Below are 18223 nucleotides of genomic sequence, written 5' to 3'. Positions count from 1 at the left end.
GGGCCCCAGCCCGGAGCAGGGGGCGGCCCGGGGGGAAGGGCTCGGGCGCCTGCTCCTGGGGACCTGGGGCGCTTCACGAGGTGACCGGCCCTGCAGGCGCCTCTCGGTCCCGGCAAAGGCTGAGCATCTGGCCTTGGCAGGACCCGGCGGGGGTGCTCTCAGGCCGCTGGCGGCCCCGCGCTCCCGCACTCCGCTGGCACCTGGAAGCTCAGCCGCGCGGAGGAAGAGCTGTGCCTTGGTTTCCCCTCCTGGAAAACGACCGGGTGGGGAAGGTGGATCTCCGCGGTTGCCTTCAGCCCTGAGATTTTGCGATTGTGTAAGTGAAGTCCAAGAGGAAGCAGCAGACTCTTGGGGTGGGAAGAGCCCTCACCTAGGAATGCAAAAGCGAATGTCTGAGCCGGGCATCTGTTAAGTGTCTTTTGTATTTTGTGCAAATTGCAAGCCTCTAGGATACTCGGTTTCTCCATCTTTAAAGTAAAGGTGATGACTCGTGCCCTGCCTCCCTCGTGGGTCTGCAGTGAAGAATGGAAAGCCATTTGAAGAGCCAGAACTCTGGAGGCAGTTAGACTTGGGTTCACGTCCTAGTTCTGCCTCTTACTAGCTGTGTGACCTTGAGCCTTATAGAACCCTCATTTGTTAGAAGGAGATAATAGTACTCAGCCCATGACGTTGCTGTGAGGGTTAAGTTTAAAGGGCTCAGCATGGTGTCCTGCACAGAAGTGCTCAATAGATAGTGCTATTAAAATAAGCATTATTCAATTAGTAAGCTTCACATGAGGGATGTTTGGAATAATCACGCTTTAGTTTCTATATGTTTAGTCCCAAAAAGAGTGCTGTCTTGGTTTCCTAAGAAAAGGGCCAAGTGGAACTATTTTCCCCTTTTCTCTTTCTGGGCCCCCTTTGCCTTATTTACAACTGGCATGTGAACCTGTTGTTCCTATCAGATGAGTTAGGCAGGATGGGAACATAAATGTACTCGAGCAGATGGCTATCACATTCCCTCTGAGGGGAAAGAAAAGTGCCAGGCGTGTGCTACCACCAAAAAAAGCACTCTACAGTGATTGACTGTCAGAGCTGGAAGATGCCTGGGAAACCATCTAATCCAACTGGCTCCTTTTGCAAATGGAGAAGCTGGACCCAGAATGAGGTCCAGAATGACTGATTTTCTCAGGACCCAAACGAATGTTGGCACTAAGTGGTGGAAAGAATGCACACTGTTTACTAGACACTGTGCTTTCCCTGAGTTCTAATTCTTCATTTACTCAACAAGTAATTATGGAGCACCTGTTGTGTGCTGGTGCACCTACCAAGAGCTGGAGAAGAAATATATGTGTGTGTGTGTATATATATATATATATATATATATATATATATATATATATATATATGTATCATACATATATATGTCATACAAGCGCACACACACACACACCCCTCTGCTGGTTCTCAGTACATTGTTTGAGAATTTTTATATGAATGTGTTTGAGCAAAAATGATGGCCAAGGAGCAAGCTCTTGGATGCTCCTCTCAGTACATTTTATAATAACAATAAGTTTCAGCCCCCAGTGACTGTGCCTCCTAGCAGCTGGCCCCAAAGGACAGGAGCACACAGAGAAGTCTGAATTGTTTCATGATCCGTCACAGCAGTCCCAGAGCCTTTGTTGAAGACTGATGAGATTTTAGACACTGGAGAAAATGCTGCTTTGACAGGGCCTTTAGGAAAGGATTTCCTTCTGGCCTGGAGCACTTAGATTTCTTTGTCTTTCTGGTTTCAGGCCTCTTATTGTTTTTAGATTTCTGAAAAAAGCCACCCTCATCATAGTACCTTCTTTTGGTTTCCATGGTTATCAGATGAATTGTATTTTTATGATAGCACAAGTAATACTGGTCAAGCAGTCCCCAGTTCACTATAGGTTTCTGGTTTCTGGTGGTGGTCCTCTGTTGTTGTTTTTTTCAGTTGCAGTGCAAACTATCCACCCCTTCCTCCCTCTTTTCCTCCCTCCCTCATTCCTTCTTTCCTTTAACAAACATGCATGGGTGGCAGGGCCAAGAGGAATGGGAATAAGTAGAAACAGATAAAAACAGATACAGACCCTGGCTTAGAGACCTCAGAATCTTTGGGGGATTAATCCATGTGCACGACCATAGCCAGGGGGCAAATCAGTGGGGCTCCAATAGGCATAGATTGGGAGCCAGCCAGAGCTCTCAGAGGTGGGAGGGCTAGTGTTCTGGGCAATGAAGAAGACATCACATACAAGATGCTTTTCAAGGAAAATGTAAAAGAAACAAGTTCCTTTTACTTGTCTTAGTCGCATAGTAATTATAGATGGTACAAGAAGCATTTTGTTCTTTCACTTTGCCTTGATGAATGAACCTTCTCTTAAGTCACCCATCACCGGCTTTGTTTGAAATGCCTGCTAATTTCTCTCATTACCCTGTTTCTGTTATCTTAGTGACAGTATTAGTTTCCTACTCATACATGATATTATACACATAAAAGTAGATAAGCAGAGACATTTGATTAAGATTTCTTCTATTTCATTTTACGTGTTTAACTTGTGGGTCTTATTTCACCAATTGAGTTCTAATGCAGTCACATATTTATTTATTTTTCCAAGTAATCCCCCAAGTCCTTTAATGCCCTTATTAGTGAGAATTCCGATGTCACCCACTTCCAAGCCCCGTGGGGGCTTAAACAATCAAAAAAAGTCAGCGTTACTTCCGCTTTCCAGAGGAGCAAGAACTACAGAGACTGAGCAGTCCACCCACATTGTTATTTCTGACACAGCTATATGGTATCACTATTGAAGAGCTGTCCTGCATGGTCCAAGGATGTGTGGTCACTGCTGCTCAAGGCCCTTGTTGGACCAGGTTCCTGCCAGCTTGATCCCATGCTTGGATTCCAAGGTTAGACCTTTTTAGTTTATGCCTACATGCTTAGCCATTCTCCCCAAAGCACTGTATTCTAGCCTGTCACCAGGCTGGGTCCCACCAGCTTCATGGTAAGATCTCTTTGGGGACATATGGGGCCCTTTTCCTTCTAGCAGCTTTGGTCAGGGTCACCCCAGACCATGCAAGAGATTTCCCTGTTTTCAAACCATTTATCAGGGTTTGGAGGCTCAATCCCTTCTTCTATTCCTAACCCATAATCCAAGGCTTTTGGCAAGTTGGTTCTACTTCCTCTCCAGGATTCTGCCTACCAAGGCTTCTCGGGAATGGCAGCTTTCAACAAGGTAACTCCTGTTAGTGCCTACTCACCTTACTTTTCATATGTAAGAGGGGGTCCTCTGATGACTCTTGGCAAAGAATAGATCTGTCCCCAGGAGACAGTCTCCATCTACAGTCCTAAGAGAAGTAGGCATTATTGAAAATTTTCTTGGCATGTAAACTGTTAGGGATTTGGGGGACACAGTTTTAATTTAAAGATGAAGGATTTTCAATTCCCTCAAATTTTCTAAGAATCAAACAATAATCAGTACATTTATTTCATTGTCTCTTTTAAACTTTTAAAAATATGAGCTATAACAAGAATGCCTGCAGGGAAAAACCACAAATGTATAGTTTAACAATTCTAAGGAAAATATACATGTAACCACAGCCTATGTCAAGAAATGGAACATTGCCAGTACTCAGTAGTAACACCCCCTTCAAAATCATAACCTCCTCCCCAGAAGAAACCCTGCCTTGACTTTTGTGATAATCATTTCTATGCTTTTCTTTGTACTTTTGTCACTTATATTTGTATCTCTAAACAATATAGTTTACTTTTACTTGTTTTTCAACTTCATACGTCTAGAATCGCACTGTGTGTATTTCGTGTTTGCTTCTTTTGCTCAAGTTGTATGTGAGCTGCATCCATGTGGTGACTGCACTTCTTTTCATTGCCAGCAGTATTTCGTGATATGAATATGTCACAATATATTTATTTATTCATCCTGTAGTTGATCGGTACTTGTGTTGCTATAGTTTCTGACTACCAAAAACAGTGTAGCCACGGACATCCTTAAACATTTTCTCTTGTGTATGTGAACAAGTTTTTTTGGGTTGTATATGTCAAAGTGGAATTGCTTTGCCAGATAGTGCCTAACAGTTTTCTACGTGATTGTACCAGTTTACTTCCATCCAGCAGTATATGCGAGTTCCAGTTGTTTCACATCCTTGAAAGTACTTGGTATTGCCAGTTTAAAACTTTTTTAAAACTATTCTTGGTGTATAATGATACCTCTTTTGGCTTTAATTTTCTTTCCTTGGTTACCACTGATGTTGAGCGCTTTTTCACTGACTAATTGGATGACCTCTTTTGTGAACTGTCTGTTCAAATCTTTTGCCTGTTTTTCAGCTTTTCTTAGTGACTTGTCGGAGTTCTTGATATATTTTGATTAGTGGTCCCTTGTCAGTTGTATGTCTCAAAAGTATCTCCTAGTCTGTGACTCTTTTCACCCTCTTAAATGGTGATCTCTTAGATCCTATTCTGTAGAAGCAGGACCTATAATGGGGATTCTTGTTCAAGTGATAGATTAGGAGAAGTACTTGGGAAAAGCAGAATGATGGAAGCAGGATGGGGGGACAAGAGAAAGAGAGATATACCAGGTGAGGTGGCAGTTTTCTGGAGAACAGACGTCTGTGAGTTGTTATCAGCCGAAACTTCTATCGGGGGTTGGATGTGCTAGCCAGTAAAGGGGATCTGGGTGATGCACCGATGATATTCTCTACAGTCTATTTTGATCCGTTCCTTTTTAATCTTAAATTTACTCCATCCGGATCCAACTTCTCCAGGCTTCTGGTTGGTCTCAATTTCTCGGAAATCTTACAAGAGGAATGTTAGTGAGACAAACTACAATCCCTGCTCCTGCCTTTAACCCACAGATCTAACACCTATTCACTTCCTCCTCCACCACAATTTTAGTGCCCCTCCTTTGTCCCTTGAATGTTTCAGAGAACTCAGTGATGAAGCCACCTGGGTCTGGAAGTTTGTTTTCTTTTATGTTATTTTTTATTTAAAAAATTTTTTGCCTTGACCATATCATATACTTTATTGTTTCTGTGCATAAAATACTTAGGACATTAATTTTATATTTATGCCTTAAATAACTTGACATGTCAAAATGACGATACCTTTCTTTTTTGAGTTGGGTAAACACTCATGCTCTTCTTTGACAGAGATTTTACAATCTTTTATATTATTTTTGACCACAGATTCAATGTTCTTAGTGGATCTAGGACAATTTAAAATTTTTCTTCTTAAGTTAGTTTCGGTAAGTAATATTTTTCCAGGTATTTGTCCCTTCTAAAGTTTGAAATTTATGTATAAAAGTTGTGGATAATATTTCCTTAATATGCTTTTAATGGCTGCAACATCTGTAAAGATCTCTCCCCTTTTCATTCTGATTTCATTTTTATGCTCGTTCCTTTTCTTCTTCAGTAGAACCAACTTTTGTCTTCATTGATATTCTCCATAGTAAAGTTTTCTATTTCATTTAGTTCTGCTCTTTTCTTTATTTTTTTCATTCTACTTTCCTTGGGTATATTTTGTTTTTTTCCTAAATTCTTGAAATCGATGTTTAGTTCATTAATTTTTATCCTTTTATTTTTATGTCTTCCATTTAAGGCTGCACATTTTTTCTCCAAATACTCTTTAGTGGGAGCTCATAAGTTTTTTATTTTAGTCATTTATCTTAAAATATTTTCTAATTTTCATTGTGATTTCCCCTTTGACTCATAGATATCTTAGAAATGTGTTTTCTTAATTCCCAGATATTTGAGTATTTTTTAGTTATCTTTTATTCATTGATTGTGGTCAGTGAGCTTGTTTTATATAATTTTAATCCTTTGAAATTTCTGTTAAGGCTCCATTTATGGTCAGTTTTTATGAAACGTTACACGCGTGCTCAAAAGTGATATATACGATGTGTGATTAAAAAAAAACATGGTGAATGTTTAAATACAAAAATGTATTACAGTAAAAGACACATTGCATTAATCCCCTTCAAAATACTCCCCCTTGCTTTGAACACATTTATCCCATTGTTCTTGCCACTCTCTGAAGCAGTTCTGGAAGTCCTCTTTCATGAGTGTCTTTAGTTGCACTGTTGTGGCTGCCTCAATGTCCTGAATTTATTCAAAACGTTTATCTTTCAATGTCATTGTTACTTTGGGGAAGAGCCAGAAGTCACACGGTGCCAGATCTTGGTTATTAAGGCATCACCATAAACTAATTTTAACATTTCCTGTGTTTCTTTAGCACTTTTTTGCAGTTTGAAACAAAATTTCATGCGTTGTTCGTGATCCATGATTTATGACACACTTTAAAAACACACCTTCTCTCAACTGTAGCTCACACTGACTGCACCGAACAAGTTGAAACTTGTCACACACTGTTACTAAGGTTCGATGTGCCCTTCCCATGTTGAAGATCCCTGCCTTTCTGTTGGATGGCACTTGGCAGCAGCATCCACTGTTATTTTTTTTATCACATCGTATTCTACAGTTATTGGATTCAGTGGACTGTGTAATGTCATTAATTCAAGTTTGTTAATTATATTAAAATATTTTTTATCCTCACTAATTTTTTTGCCTATTCTAGCTATTATAAAGAGAAAAACTATTTTATCTGATAGTGGTATAGCTACACCATCTTTTTTTTTTTTTTTGGTGAACCTATGCAAGGTATATCTTTTTCCATATTTTTATTTTCATCCTGTATCTGTTTTAGATATGTCTCTTATAAACAGCATATAATTGGATTTTGCTTTTTTTTATAGCTTGTCTTTGTCTCTTAACGGGAACGTTTAATTCATATTCATTTAATGTAACCACTGATGTGTTTAGGTTGAAGTCTGTCTTCATATTTTATGCTTTCAATGTATTTGTACTGACAGTTCTCCACTTCACATTAGTTCTTTCTTCCCTTCTTTTGGGTTATTTTTAATCATTCACTTTTTTTCCTTTTACTAGTTTGGATGTTAAGTAATTTCTCTTCTTTAATGGTTACCCTTGAAATTTTAATTTAACCAAAGTTGATAAATAAATGAGAGGTGATTACTATCCCTACTCTTCTTTTGGACAGGATAGGGACATTAGACTGTTTAAACTCCATTTATCCCCTTCCTGCTTAGTGGTAGACTATTTGTGATACACTGCGTCAGTTTTGATTAGAGTCATTTAAGGACCCACAGCTGGAACAAATGTGATGGGGGCAGAAAAAAAGTGAGAGAGCAAAGAATTTACTTGAGAAAACTCTGTATCTGTGAGGACTCTTTTCATTGCAAGTGATCAGCTTTGATTCTCAACTTTAGAAAGAAAATCTGTTGGCTTATAAAATTGCATAGCTGGATCTAGGGGCTCAAAAAAGTATGTGTGTGTACGTACTCGTATGTCTTTCTCTCTCTCCCCACCCCCACTTCTTCTCTCTCTCCCTCTTTCTGTCTCTCCCTCCCTCCCCCCTCCATCTCTCCCAGTTGCTCAACCTTGCTTGTCTTAAGTTGGCTTCATTCCTCAGATGAACTATTCTGAGTTGCCCCATTCCTGGCAAGGGAGATGGGAGGTTCTGATTGTCTACTTTGGATCAAGTGTCCATCCTATCTGCTGGAGGCCTGAGGCACTGTGAATGACATCCCCACCAGGACTAAATGGAGGGCGAGTGGAATTCCTCTAAGGAACCAGAAGAGGGAAGGTGTGCTGGGCAGACGAAAGTTATGGCTCCCACAATCCACTGTACTGAGTGATGACTGGAAGAGTGATGCAAAAAACGAAGAGGGTTAGAGAGGTTGCAGTTGGAATTAACTCAGTTAACATGTGCAAGAAAAAAGGAAGAGGACATCACACAGCCCTTTCTAAGAGAAACTTGTACATCCACAGCTCCTGTTCCTGTAGGGGCAGCCCCAGACAGTCATGTTTTCTAGTATGAAACCTTGCTCTGTCCCTAACTCCTAGTAGTCAAAACTTACTGGACCAGAGATGGACATCAGACCCAGGAATAGCCAATTCCTGACTCACCAGGGAACTGTGCAGAGGCCTTGGGCTCAGTCTCGTTGAGGCACCTCAACCGTGATGCCTAGTAACTAAATAAAAAAGGGAGTAATAGTTTGTTCCTGGAGTGAGGGATAAGACTACTACCTTTTGGGTAGCTGTTATAAGTGCTCATTTGAGATGACATATAAAATGTACCTGGTGTTTAGTAAGCCCCATCACACCTTTCCCCACCCCCAGGTCACCCAGCTTATTAATGTTAAATCAGGACTAAAGCTCAGATCCCGGGATCCCGACCCAGTGCCCTCCGTAGGTGAACCACAGTGAGCGAACAATGCACTGAAGGAGGGAGAGGGCCCTCTGGCTCCCAACCACGCTCAGAAAGCACCATGTGTGCTACAGAACACTGCGTTCTGGTCTATGTCATCGAATTTCAAAGCTGAAATAAGAAACAGCTGGTGATTTCTCAGGCTGAAGAGAGCTAAGGTTTAAAGAAATGTTGAAAAGCCCAGCTGAGATTTTTTGTCATCTTCAAAGTTTTAAATTTTGTCTCATTTCCAATAATGTGTGTATGAGTGTAGATGTAGGTATGTATTAATATGTGTACGGGGCTCTTTCGTGGTTCCCATATTTTACTCTCTGTGTATTTTCAAACGAAAATCCACAAAACTTTAGGGAGATTTACTTTGATTTGAAGAAAGGTCTAAAATCATTAACCCATTACGGTTGCTTAATACAGTTTTTTTACACTGGAGCTTAATACAGTTATTTACATTGGACCTTTGTATGCCTCATAATGTGGGGAGAAAGGATCTTTTTCTCCTTTGTTGGTACTAGAGTTCTGCGCTGTCCTAGATAGTTTTCCCCCCGCCACCCCTTACTTTTGTATTAAAAGCAAAATTCCCGCCACTTTGATACTGATATGGCCTCACCTCCCCTAAATAGGAAGTGCATTTTCTTCATTTTACAAACACTGGGACATGGAGGCAGAATTGTTAAGTCCCCGGCCCACAACATTGCCCAGTGAGGGAGAGGCAGAGCCCCTACTAGCAGCCTGTTGAGCCCCTTTTGTCTGAGTCATTTCTGCACGGGGTAGGGCCCTCTGTGCTGGGACTCAAGGCAGATCCCTGCTGCCCCCAAATTAATGAAAACTCTGTGTGAACTGACCCAGCTGGCTTGTCTCCCTGACCCCATCATACTCCAGGAGCTGCAGCCAGACCGAACCCCTGACTACTATGTCCTAAATCCAGCTGCACGTTTCCTACCCCAGGGCTTTTGCTGACACTTTCCTCTGCCTACAGTCCCTTTTTCTCCATTCTCGGTCCCCATTCCTACCCATATCCCACAGTCCAGCTTTTCCATGGAGCTTGGCTTCGTAGTTAAAAACCCAATCTTTAGGGTCGAGCCTAGCTGTGAATGGGGGCCCTGCTGCTGTCTAGCAGAGTGATTGGGGAGTCATTTGTCACAGAAGTTCCCTCAGGCTTAGTGGTTTCATCTGTAAAATGAAGACAATAATACTTCAAATCAGTGCTTCTCCAACATACAGGAATTCCCTGTTCATCTTGTTGAAATGCCAGTTCTGATCCAGTAGGTACAGGATGGTGCCCAAGAGTTGGCATTTCTAATCAGCTCCTGAGTTCTGGGGACAACATCCTGAGTTATAAGGCTTTGGAGAGATGTTGAGAGAATAAAATAAATAAGGCATGAAAAGTACTTCATATCGTGCCCTTCAAATAGGTAGTGGCTGCTGTTTTTGTTGCCTTCTATTATTATTGGCTGATTTCCCTAGCTGGAGGTCACATTTTCTTTCTTTGAACAAGAGATTTCCCTCTTTTATGGCACTGAGCACTTTTTCCCTTTTACTGTGACTTTGGTTCCTTTGTTTTTCTGGGGCATTTTTGATGAGATATCTTTGTCTCCTACCAGACTTGAGGTGGGGTCTTTATCTGATTCCTGACTCCCTAACTGCTTACCAGTGGTCTTATACAAAGCAAGTGTTGACTACATACTTGGGTCATTTACTTATTTTTTTGTTTTATTCCACAGGGATCTGTGTCACAGTAGGGATTCTATAGCCAATGGTTGGAATACTACTCCGAGCCAGGCATAGTTCTAGGCATAATACAGAACAATACTACAAGGTTTCTGCCCTTAAGGAGCTTACATTTTCCCCAGAGAGACAGATAATAAGTAAAGAAAGCATATTATATGTAAGGTGATAAGCTCCTTGAGGGCAGAGAATGTGTCTAATTCATCACAGTGAGTTTCCTCATAGTAGGTGTTCAGGCACAATGTCACCTGGCCACATTAACATCTGTGTGTGCTGTTTCACTTTTCACATGCGTAGTCCCTATGGTTCTAACACAGGACTTCTCACGTCCCCTTCACTCACCCCACCAATCCACTCAGATTTTATCTCTGACCCCAATTTTCCTACCCATCATGATGCCCAGCAAACTAAGTGGCCCATAGAACCCACTCGCTCAGAAGCCGTGGGAGTCTAGACAGCAAAACAAAGCAAAGCTTTACTTCTAGTGCCTTATGTGACAAGACTTCTGTACAGTTTTCTAAGGATGTCCACCCCCAGTTTCTCCTTAGCAAGTCCTTTTCCAGTTCATGGCCTTTAGATGTTACTAAGGTGAGAACTTGGTCAGCAGACTTCTGTCTCTTTCTCCACTCACTTTAGTGATCTCATCCCATCCCGTGGCTTTAAATGTCATTCAGGTGTCTGTTTAAATGTCACTTCCTTAGAAACCTTCCTTAACAACCCTATCTGAAATAGCGCACATGCTCATGCCCACAGGCACACACACACACAGCCCCCTTAACCTGCTTTATTTCTCTTCATAGCGTTTATGTTATTATTTTAAAGTTTTATTGTCTGTCTCTGAAGGTAGAGTTTACTGCTTGTCAGTACTTGGAACAGTGCTGTGGGGACAGAGTCCCAGAGAGCAGTTTCCAGGCTCTTGGCCTCACATGGAAAGGTGCTGGCTCGGGTAGTAGATGGCTGTCAGCTGTAGCCAGTTAGCCAATTGGCCACTGATGTAACTGCCGCGGCTATGGGGGAGAGAGAGAGTCGGTCGGTTGGCAGAAAAGTGGACAGCAGGTCGCACGTCATGTAAATCCAGCCTCCAGTGAGAGTATAGTGGTATGACTCCCCTACCTATGGCTTCGTGGGTGTTCCTTTTTGGCCTCACCACATCCTGCGTTTTTGTGTGGGGAGCGGGAGCTGAGACTCCGCATGACACCCCGCGTGACAAATGGCGCAGCGAGCAGGGTATGGTGCCGGCTGAAACTCACCGAAGGATGGTGGAGCAGTTTATGCGTACAAAAGTTCAGCTTCGGGAGGCCCGCGAGGAGCAACGCCGAGAGCGGGAGGCATGGTCTGCCTGGAAAACTCGAGCCTCCAGATGGCACACCTCCCTCTTGGCCATGGAAGGTGTTGTCCTCCTTTTGTTGATCTGCTTCTGCTGTAGGCTCCGAGGATTGTGGACATTATACACTGAGGCTACCACCCACTCAGACACCTGGCACGGTGAGCAGGATTCCGACCAGGTAGGAATGGAGTCTTACTGGGCAGGAGGATGTGTGGCCCCCACACAGTGTGTGGTGCCCGGTGGCCACTGTTCTCAGGAGTTGGATCCCCAAGGAGGGGTGGGAGGACATGGACGGCTCTCCAGCCAGCGTGGAGAGGGCCCTGCAGGCTCTGGCTGAGCGGTTGCAGGAGGAAGAGAGGGCTACAGCCGGCCGCGTGGGCTGGATGTTGCTCACGGCCTTGAGTCTCAACACGGAAAATGCGCTTAATGAAATGGCCCAGGTTCCGGACCAGGTGTCCCGGTTGGAAGCGCTGGAAGCTCGGTCCGTCTGTTAGAAGAAGGGCCCCAAGGTGGAGACTCTGAGTCAGAAGTGAGTGGAGACAGTGTAGCTCCCAACCCCCAAAGCCTGGCCAATCTTGAAGCAAAGGGTAAAACGTGAGCAACCTTTGGGCCCCGGGGGCGTTGCTATCGGCAACCCAGCTGTGACTGAGTTCACAACCTGCACCCCTTACACTCCCACTGAGCTGCAGGAGCTGGGGAGGTGGTACAGACAGAGCCCTGGAGAGCCAGTCTCGGCTTGGCTACTATGTTTATGGGATGAGGGAGCAGACAACATTCTCTGCTCCCCAGGCTAGATGGAAAAGCTAGCCTTCGTGACAGTGCATCGTCCCTGCGACAAAGGTTACAGAACTGCCATAGGTTGGCCCATGACCAGCGCAACCATTCTCTAATGGAGTGGCTCACTGCTGCGGTACGCACAGTATGGGGACAGGCTGGCGAGCTGCCAGACACTGTGAGTCAATGGCAGTCATATATGGAACTTACGCAAATCATCCGTGAAATGGGTATGAGACATGCTATTTTTAACCTCAACATGCAGGGCCCAGATGACGAGCTTTTTACTGCCAGCATGAGAGATCTGGTTTTGGACACTGCACCTGCGAGTGCTTTTGGATCCTTGGTTGCCATTCTTACACCCTATGTGGGGCGACGGATCCATGAAGTTACAACTGCCATGGCCACCCTAGGGGATGTTGAAAGCCGGAGGTGAAGGAAGTTAAGACAGGAGGTTCGTGCAGTTGAGACCTGGAAGCCCAAATCAAAAGTAAAGGGGCGAGGTCGCAGGCTTCAGAGAGTAACATGCGCACAGATATGGCATGATCTCCTGGCAGCAGGGGTCGATAGGGAGAAAATAGACCAACAACCCAATGCACTCCTGCTGGAACTTTGGAAACAGTTGCGTCTGAACAGCAATTCCGGAGAAGCCTAAAGGAGAAGTCTGGGAAAGCGCAACCCGTGTCCCTCCATGACTTCATGTAGCCACTTGAGGCTGACTCCTTTCAGCTTGATTAGGGGTGGGGCCAAGGTACCTGGTCAGAGGGAACGACAGCAATGGACTTGGTCCTGGCAGGTCAAAAGCCCCCACTGTCGATGGTTGGGCCTGATAGCCCCATGGGGGGCTGGTTTGACTCATGATTTGCAAGTGACGCCAGGGGTGGTGGCTGAGTGGCCACCGTAAGTGACTGTAGTATACAGAGGTCCCGATACTGGGATGAATTTGCAGGGAAACTATGTGCTCTCACTATGGCCTATTATGGGGTCCCCTGTTCTGTTACATGTTGAAACTATGCAAGGGACCCCAAGCACTGCCATAAAGGTCTGGTACCACAAACCAGGAAAGGTGCCAGTGGCAGCGACCCTCCTTTCCCAGGACAAAAAGCTAGCATGTATCCTCCCAGATGGAAGGGATTTGCCATTGTTGGTTCCAAGACTACTGTTTCTTTTTGTCCGTAGGTGCTGATAGGCTAATATGACACAGGGACCCTCGTGGAAGATGCTTGTCGCGTAGATTGTGAGGCGAGACCCTGTAGGGGTGGAGTGTGGGGACAGAGCCCCAGAGAGCAGTTTCCAGGCTTTCGGCCTCACGTGGAAAGGTGCTGGCTCAGGTGCTGGCTCAGGTAGTAGTTGGCCGTCAACTGTAGCCAGTTAGCCAATTGGCCACTGATATAACTGCCGTAGCTATGGTGGAGAGAGAGAGTCAGTCGGTTGGCAGAAAAGCGGACAGCAGGTCGCACATCGTGTGAATCCAGCCTCCAGTGAGACTATAGTGGTATGACTCCCCTACCTATGGCTCCGTGGGTGTTCCTTTTTGGCTTCACCATATCCTGCATTCTTATGTGGGGAGTGGGAGCATGACATCCCGTGTGACAGTGCCTAGCACAATAGTTGACAATCAACGAATATTTCTTGAATAAATATTTTTTTTTCCTTTGGAAATTCTCAAAATCCTCCTGAGATGTAGCAGGACAGCCATCATTAGCCTGTTTACCGATGAGGAAATTGGCTCAGAGAGGTTAAAGCCTTTGCGTCGTCACGGGGCTGGGAAGCAGTAGAGCCTGCTTGTTGACAGCTAAGCCTTGTGAGACTCACCTCCCAGAGGGTGGCCTCTGCCGGGCCCACGGAGGCTGGGGACACCAGGTGGCTCAGAGGCATGTGAGGTGGTTCGGAGCTGCCACACAGAAACCCTGAGTTCTCACACTCTTGGGAACACATAAATAAAGGGGCAGCTTGAGGTCGACCTCACTGCGTGCTGTCCCCTGCCCCAGACACGTTCCCACTATTGTTTCTCCTTTGCAGGCATCACACTCCAGGTGCACAGCCCTGTGGGACATTCGTTACTTTAATTCCATGGCTCAGAGGCCCCAGTGGCAAAAAGGAAGGGCGAAACTTGAATACAATTTTTTTTTTTAATGTTACTTGGTTATAGAAATCCCTGTTGCTGTATGGGTCCCCACGGATTAATGTAAATAAATAAAGCCACATGGAACAACAGGGAATGTGACATTTGAATAAAAGGAAATTCTCATCTGAGCTCAGAGGCGGTCTGGGCTCTATTTTTTTTATGCCCGTACCATACTGTCTGTGGCTGACAAGCTGAGAGAGTCTAAATTATGGGTTTTGTTTTTAAAGAGTGTTAAGTTTTATTCTAGCAGGCAGTTAAGACAGTGGTGGAACGCTTTAATCCTGTCAGGCTTGCTTTTATTCTTCCAATTTGAATTTATTCTATGGCATATCCTTTCTGAGTCTTCGCATGAACAGTCCATATTCTCAGCTGGAATTCCATGGTCTCCCAGTTCTGTGCGAGCTCTAGTATCAGTTTACCCCATGGCAGGCAACCTCTACTAGGCCAGATGAAGTCTTGCCCTATGCATGTGCGGCCCAGCTTGCAGCCAAGAAACTGCTCACCCACCCCACCCTCACTCTGTGCCGCTCGCTCCATTCTGGTCCCCTGCCTCAGACTCCGCCGCTTCTATAGCACAGAACTAAAATCTGCCTGCTCAGTGAGATCACCACTCTGCTTGGTCTCCATCTCCCTACACCACGATGAGGTACCCCAGGATGAAAGCTGAGGCAGTCCTGCACTTCCCTCCTGTTTCTCTTCTCTTCAGCTGGCTGGCTGCTCAGTACCTGAAAGCATATATTCAGTCACCTCAGATAGTTGGTCCAGCTTTATAGTTGGTTATGGCAGAGGGATGAATCTAGTTCCAGTTACTCTGTCATGGTCTGAAGTAGAAGTTCAAGTTCTGTTTTGAATTGATGCTGAGTATTTAGTATCTATGGGACATCCGAGTACAAATGCCCAGCATGCAATTGGTTGTGCTTATGGAGCCTTTAAAGAGACCATTGGGGCTGGAGATTCAGATTCTATAGGCGCGAATTTAGTGGTCGTTGAAGCCAAGGGAATGAATGTGATCACTTGCCTACAGAATGGTTAGAGAGGGGTAGAAGAGCATTGTTCTCTTAAAGAGTTGGAGAAGGTATAGCTGAAGAAGTAGGTGAGGAACAGGAAACCACTGTCACAAACACCGTGAATAAATGGCATTCATCAAGGTGAGTGACAGCTGTCAGGAACCCAGCCTTTTCTCTGTATATGTAATGTCCAGAACCCAGCTTTTCTCCACTGCTTCTGAGGATTTAGTAAATCTCACTGGGTGATCATTAGGGAACAACCTACATACCCAGACTCCAGTACTAATCTGTAGCATGAAATCCACACCTGTCTTGAGGAAGTTCTGAGTTTCTTCCAGAATAATCACATGTTTGTGCTCCCAGACTTCTTGGGGCTTAGAAGCTGACGAGTATGATCATCATTTTCACAGAGTTGAGAGGAAAACCAAGGCCCTGGAGAGGTTAGAAACTTGATTAGTCAGTTGTAGAGTCTGCCCTGTTTCTAGTTTTAGTTTCTAGTTGTCTAGAGACTTTATAGGGTTTCAGAGTTGGAAGTTGCTCTAGGTCATCTAACACAATCCCCTTGTTTTTCAGGTAGGGAAACTGATACTCATAAATGAGAGGGCTTTAACCAGGTATAAATAACAGAAATTCAATGAAGCCAGCTTAAGCAAAAAGGAGAATTTATTACGCGTGCAGAGACAGCTGATGGAATTCACAAGGCAAGGACAAAGCTGAAGCCATGACCTGGAGTGCTGTAGAGAAACTAGAATGTCCCTTGTTTCTGCCCTTGCTCTGCTTTTTCCTGCGTCTCTGATTCACTTTATTGTACAACACCTTCTTGTGCCCCACCCCCAAGAAAATGATCACCAGCAACTATTCCTAAGTTTATAGCTTAGAAAAGAAGCTATCCTTCCCCTCTATTCAGGAATGAAGTCAACCCAATTCTAGAATCACAACTCATACTCCCCTGGAGAAGGTCTCAGTGGCCCAGTTGGAGCCATCCAGAGTCCAGTCAGTTGCAGCCAAGAGGCCGGAGTAGCCTTGTTCTACACACGCAGCTGCGGGCAGCCTACCTCTGTAACCACGTAGTGTAAATTGCTGGGGGGAGAAGAGGATATTTTCCAGAAGAAAGAGAGGGGGCAGATGGCTGGGCAGCCAGCCTAGTAGATGTTTAGGACACTAGGGTTACATCAGTAACCAGTGGCAGAACCAGGACCAAGACCCACAGCTTCTGTGGAGAGCAATCTTTCCTGAGGCTGTCTCACATGGGGAAGCCATGGTAGTTATATGCTCTGGTAACCAGGAGAGACAGCCAGTTGGGCACTGACTGCCTCAGCTCTCATTCCTATTGGTGTGATGATGTCCTTCCCTGGGAGTCTAGGGGATCCAGAGCTCTGGGGCCATAGCAGCCAAAGGCGGTTCCCTCTAAATTAGTCCAAACTCTTTTAGGTACCAGTCGCAGAAACCCAAATCAAACAACTTAAGCAAAAAGGACATTTATTAGAGGCCTCGGAGGTGTCACACAGAATTGAAGGATGAACTGAAGGTTTCCAGGCACCTGCAGGAATCTGGAATCAGTGCAACCAGGACACACTTACATGTGCTCACATTTTTCTTTCCTTTTTTCAGTTTTTATCTTTAATTTCTCATTTCTGCTTGGCTCTGGTACCACAAGGTTTTCTTCACCAGGTGGGAAGTGTGGCTGCCAGCATTTTTGAGGTCATATCCTTCTATTGTCCGACCAAAGAGAATAGAGGGTCATCCCATCTGATTCCAGGTAGAAAAATCCCAGAAAAGGATTCTGATTGAGGGGATGGAGCCCCATGATTGGCTGGGCCTTGTTCACTTGCTCACCCTCGGGTTAAGAAAAGGCTGAGGATATTTTAGGGGGGGTCCTAAGCAGATCCAACAAAAACCTCTTTTGTTCTGTGTCTCCCAGGTGACCATGGACGCTGGTGGGCTCCCTCTGGAGCTGTGGCGCATGATCCTAGCCTACCTGCACCTTCCCGACCTGGGCCGCTGCAGCCTGGTGTGCAGGGCCTGGTATGAGCTGATCCTCAGTCTTGACAGCACGCGCTGGCGGCAGCTGTGTCTGGGCTGCATCGAGTGCCGCCACCCCAACTGGCCCAACCAGCCTGACGTGGAGCCCGTGTCTTGGAGGGAGGCCTTCAAGCAACATTACCTTGCCTCCAAGACATGGACCAAGAATGCGCTGGACTTGGAGTCCTCTATCTGCTTTTCTCTGTTTCGCCGGAGGAGGGAACGTCGTACCCTGAGTGTTGGGCCAGGCCATGAGTTTGACAGCCTGGGCAGTGCCTTGGCCATGGCCAGCCTATATGACCGAATTGTGCTGTTCCCAGGTGTGTATGAAGAGCAAGGCGAAATCATCCTGAAGGTGCCTGTGGAGATCGTGGGCCATGGGAAGTTGGGTGAAGTGGCCCTGCTAGCCAGCATTGATCAGCACTGCTCAACCACTCGCCTGTGCAACCTCGTCTTCATGCCGGCTTGGTTCTCACCCTTCATGTTTAAGGTAGGCGTCCACGTCAGAGGGCCATGCCCTGCGTCCACATCAGAGGGCCATGCCCTGCGTCCACATCAGAGGGCCATGCCCTGCGTCCACATCAGAGGGCCATGCCCTGCCTTTGGTCCTCGGTGTCTTTTCAGTGGGTTTGTAATCCCTTTTTTGTTGGAATTGAGAGTTTAGTCATTATTTCTATAATACACTCCTCTGAGTTCTGCACCAGTTGACAAATAGGCACAGGGTCAGTAGAGATTAACATTCTGCTTTATTCCTGGCAAAGCTGTATTAAAAAATGAGCCTTGAACTTGAGGCCAAAATTGTTTTGTGCTTCTTCCCTTCCAAACTGGATCAACTGGAGCCACAGGTGGAGCAGCTAGGTGGGAAAGCCAGGTCCTGGGAGCATGCCACATGGTGACAAAGCAGAGAACACTTTATGGAGGCATGCCCAGAGGGAAAGCCAAAAAAG

At 45.2% G+C, this 18223-nt stretch overlaps 1 protein-coding gene across 4 annotated transcripts in view; it reads left to right on the top strand.

The window, feature by feature from the left end:
• The window catches only part of FBXO10 (F-box protein 10), a 41548-nt gene that overhangs the window by 215 nt on the left and 23110 nt on the right, over positions 1-18223 (top strand). The window contains exons 2-3 of one of the 4 annotated variants that reach the window (XM_019729129.2): positions 2789-2907; positions 17176-17766. In XM_019729129.2, coding sequence (XP_019584688.2) covers positions 2833-2907; positions 17176-17766 — 666 coding nt within the window. In that variant the 5' untranslated portion in view covers positions 2789-2832. Of the gene's footprint in view, positions 1-10; positions 317-2788; positions 2908-11215; positions 11524-17175; positions 17767-18223 lie in introns of those variants that run through there. The other 3 variants (XM_019729131.2, XM_074330727.1, XM_019729130.2) reach the window with 3 other exon arrangements.

This window comes from Rhinolophus sinicus, linkage group LG04 (genome assembly GCF_036562045.2).
Source record: "Rhinolophus sinicus isolate RSC01 linkage group LG04, ASM3656204v1, whole genome shotgun sequence".
NCBI lineage: Eukaryota > Metazoa > Chordata > Mammalia > Chiroptera > Rhinolophidae > Rhinolophus > Rhinolophus sinicus.
Note: the sequence above shows the minus strand (reverse complement) of the source record. Positions and strands in the feature narration are given on the sequence as shown.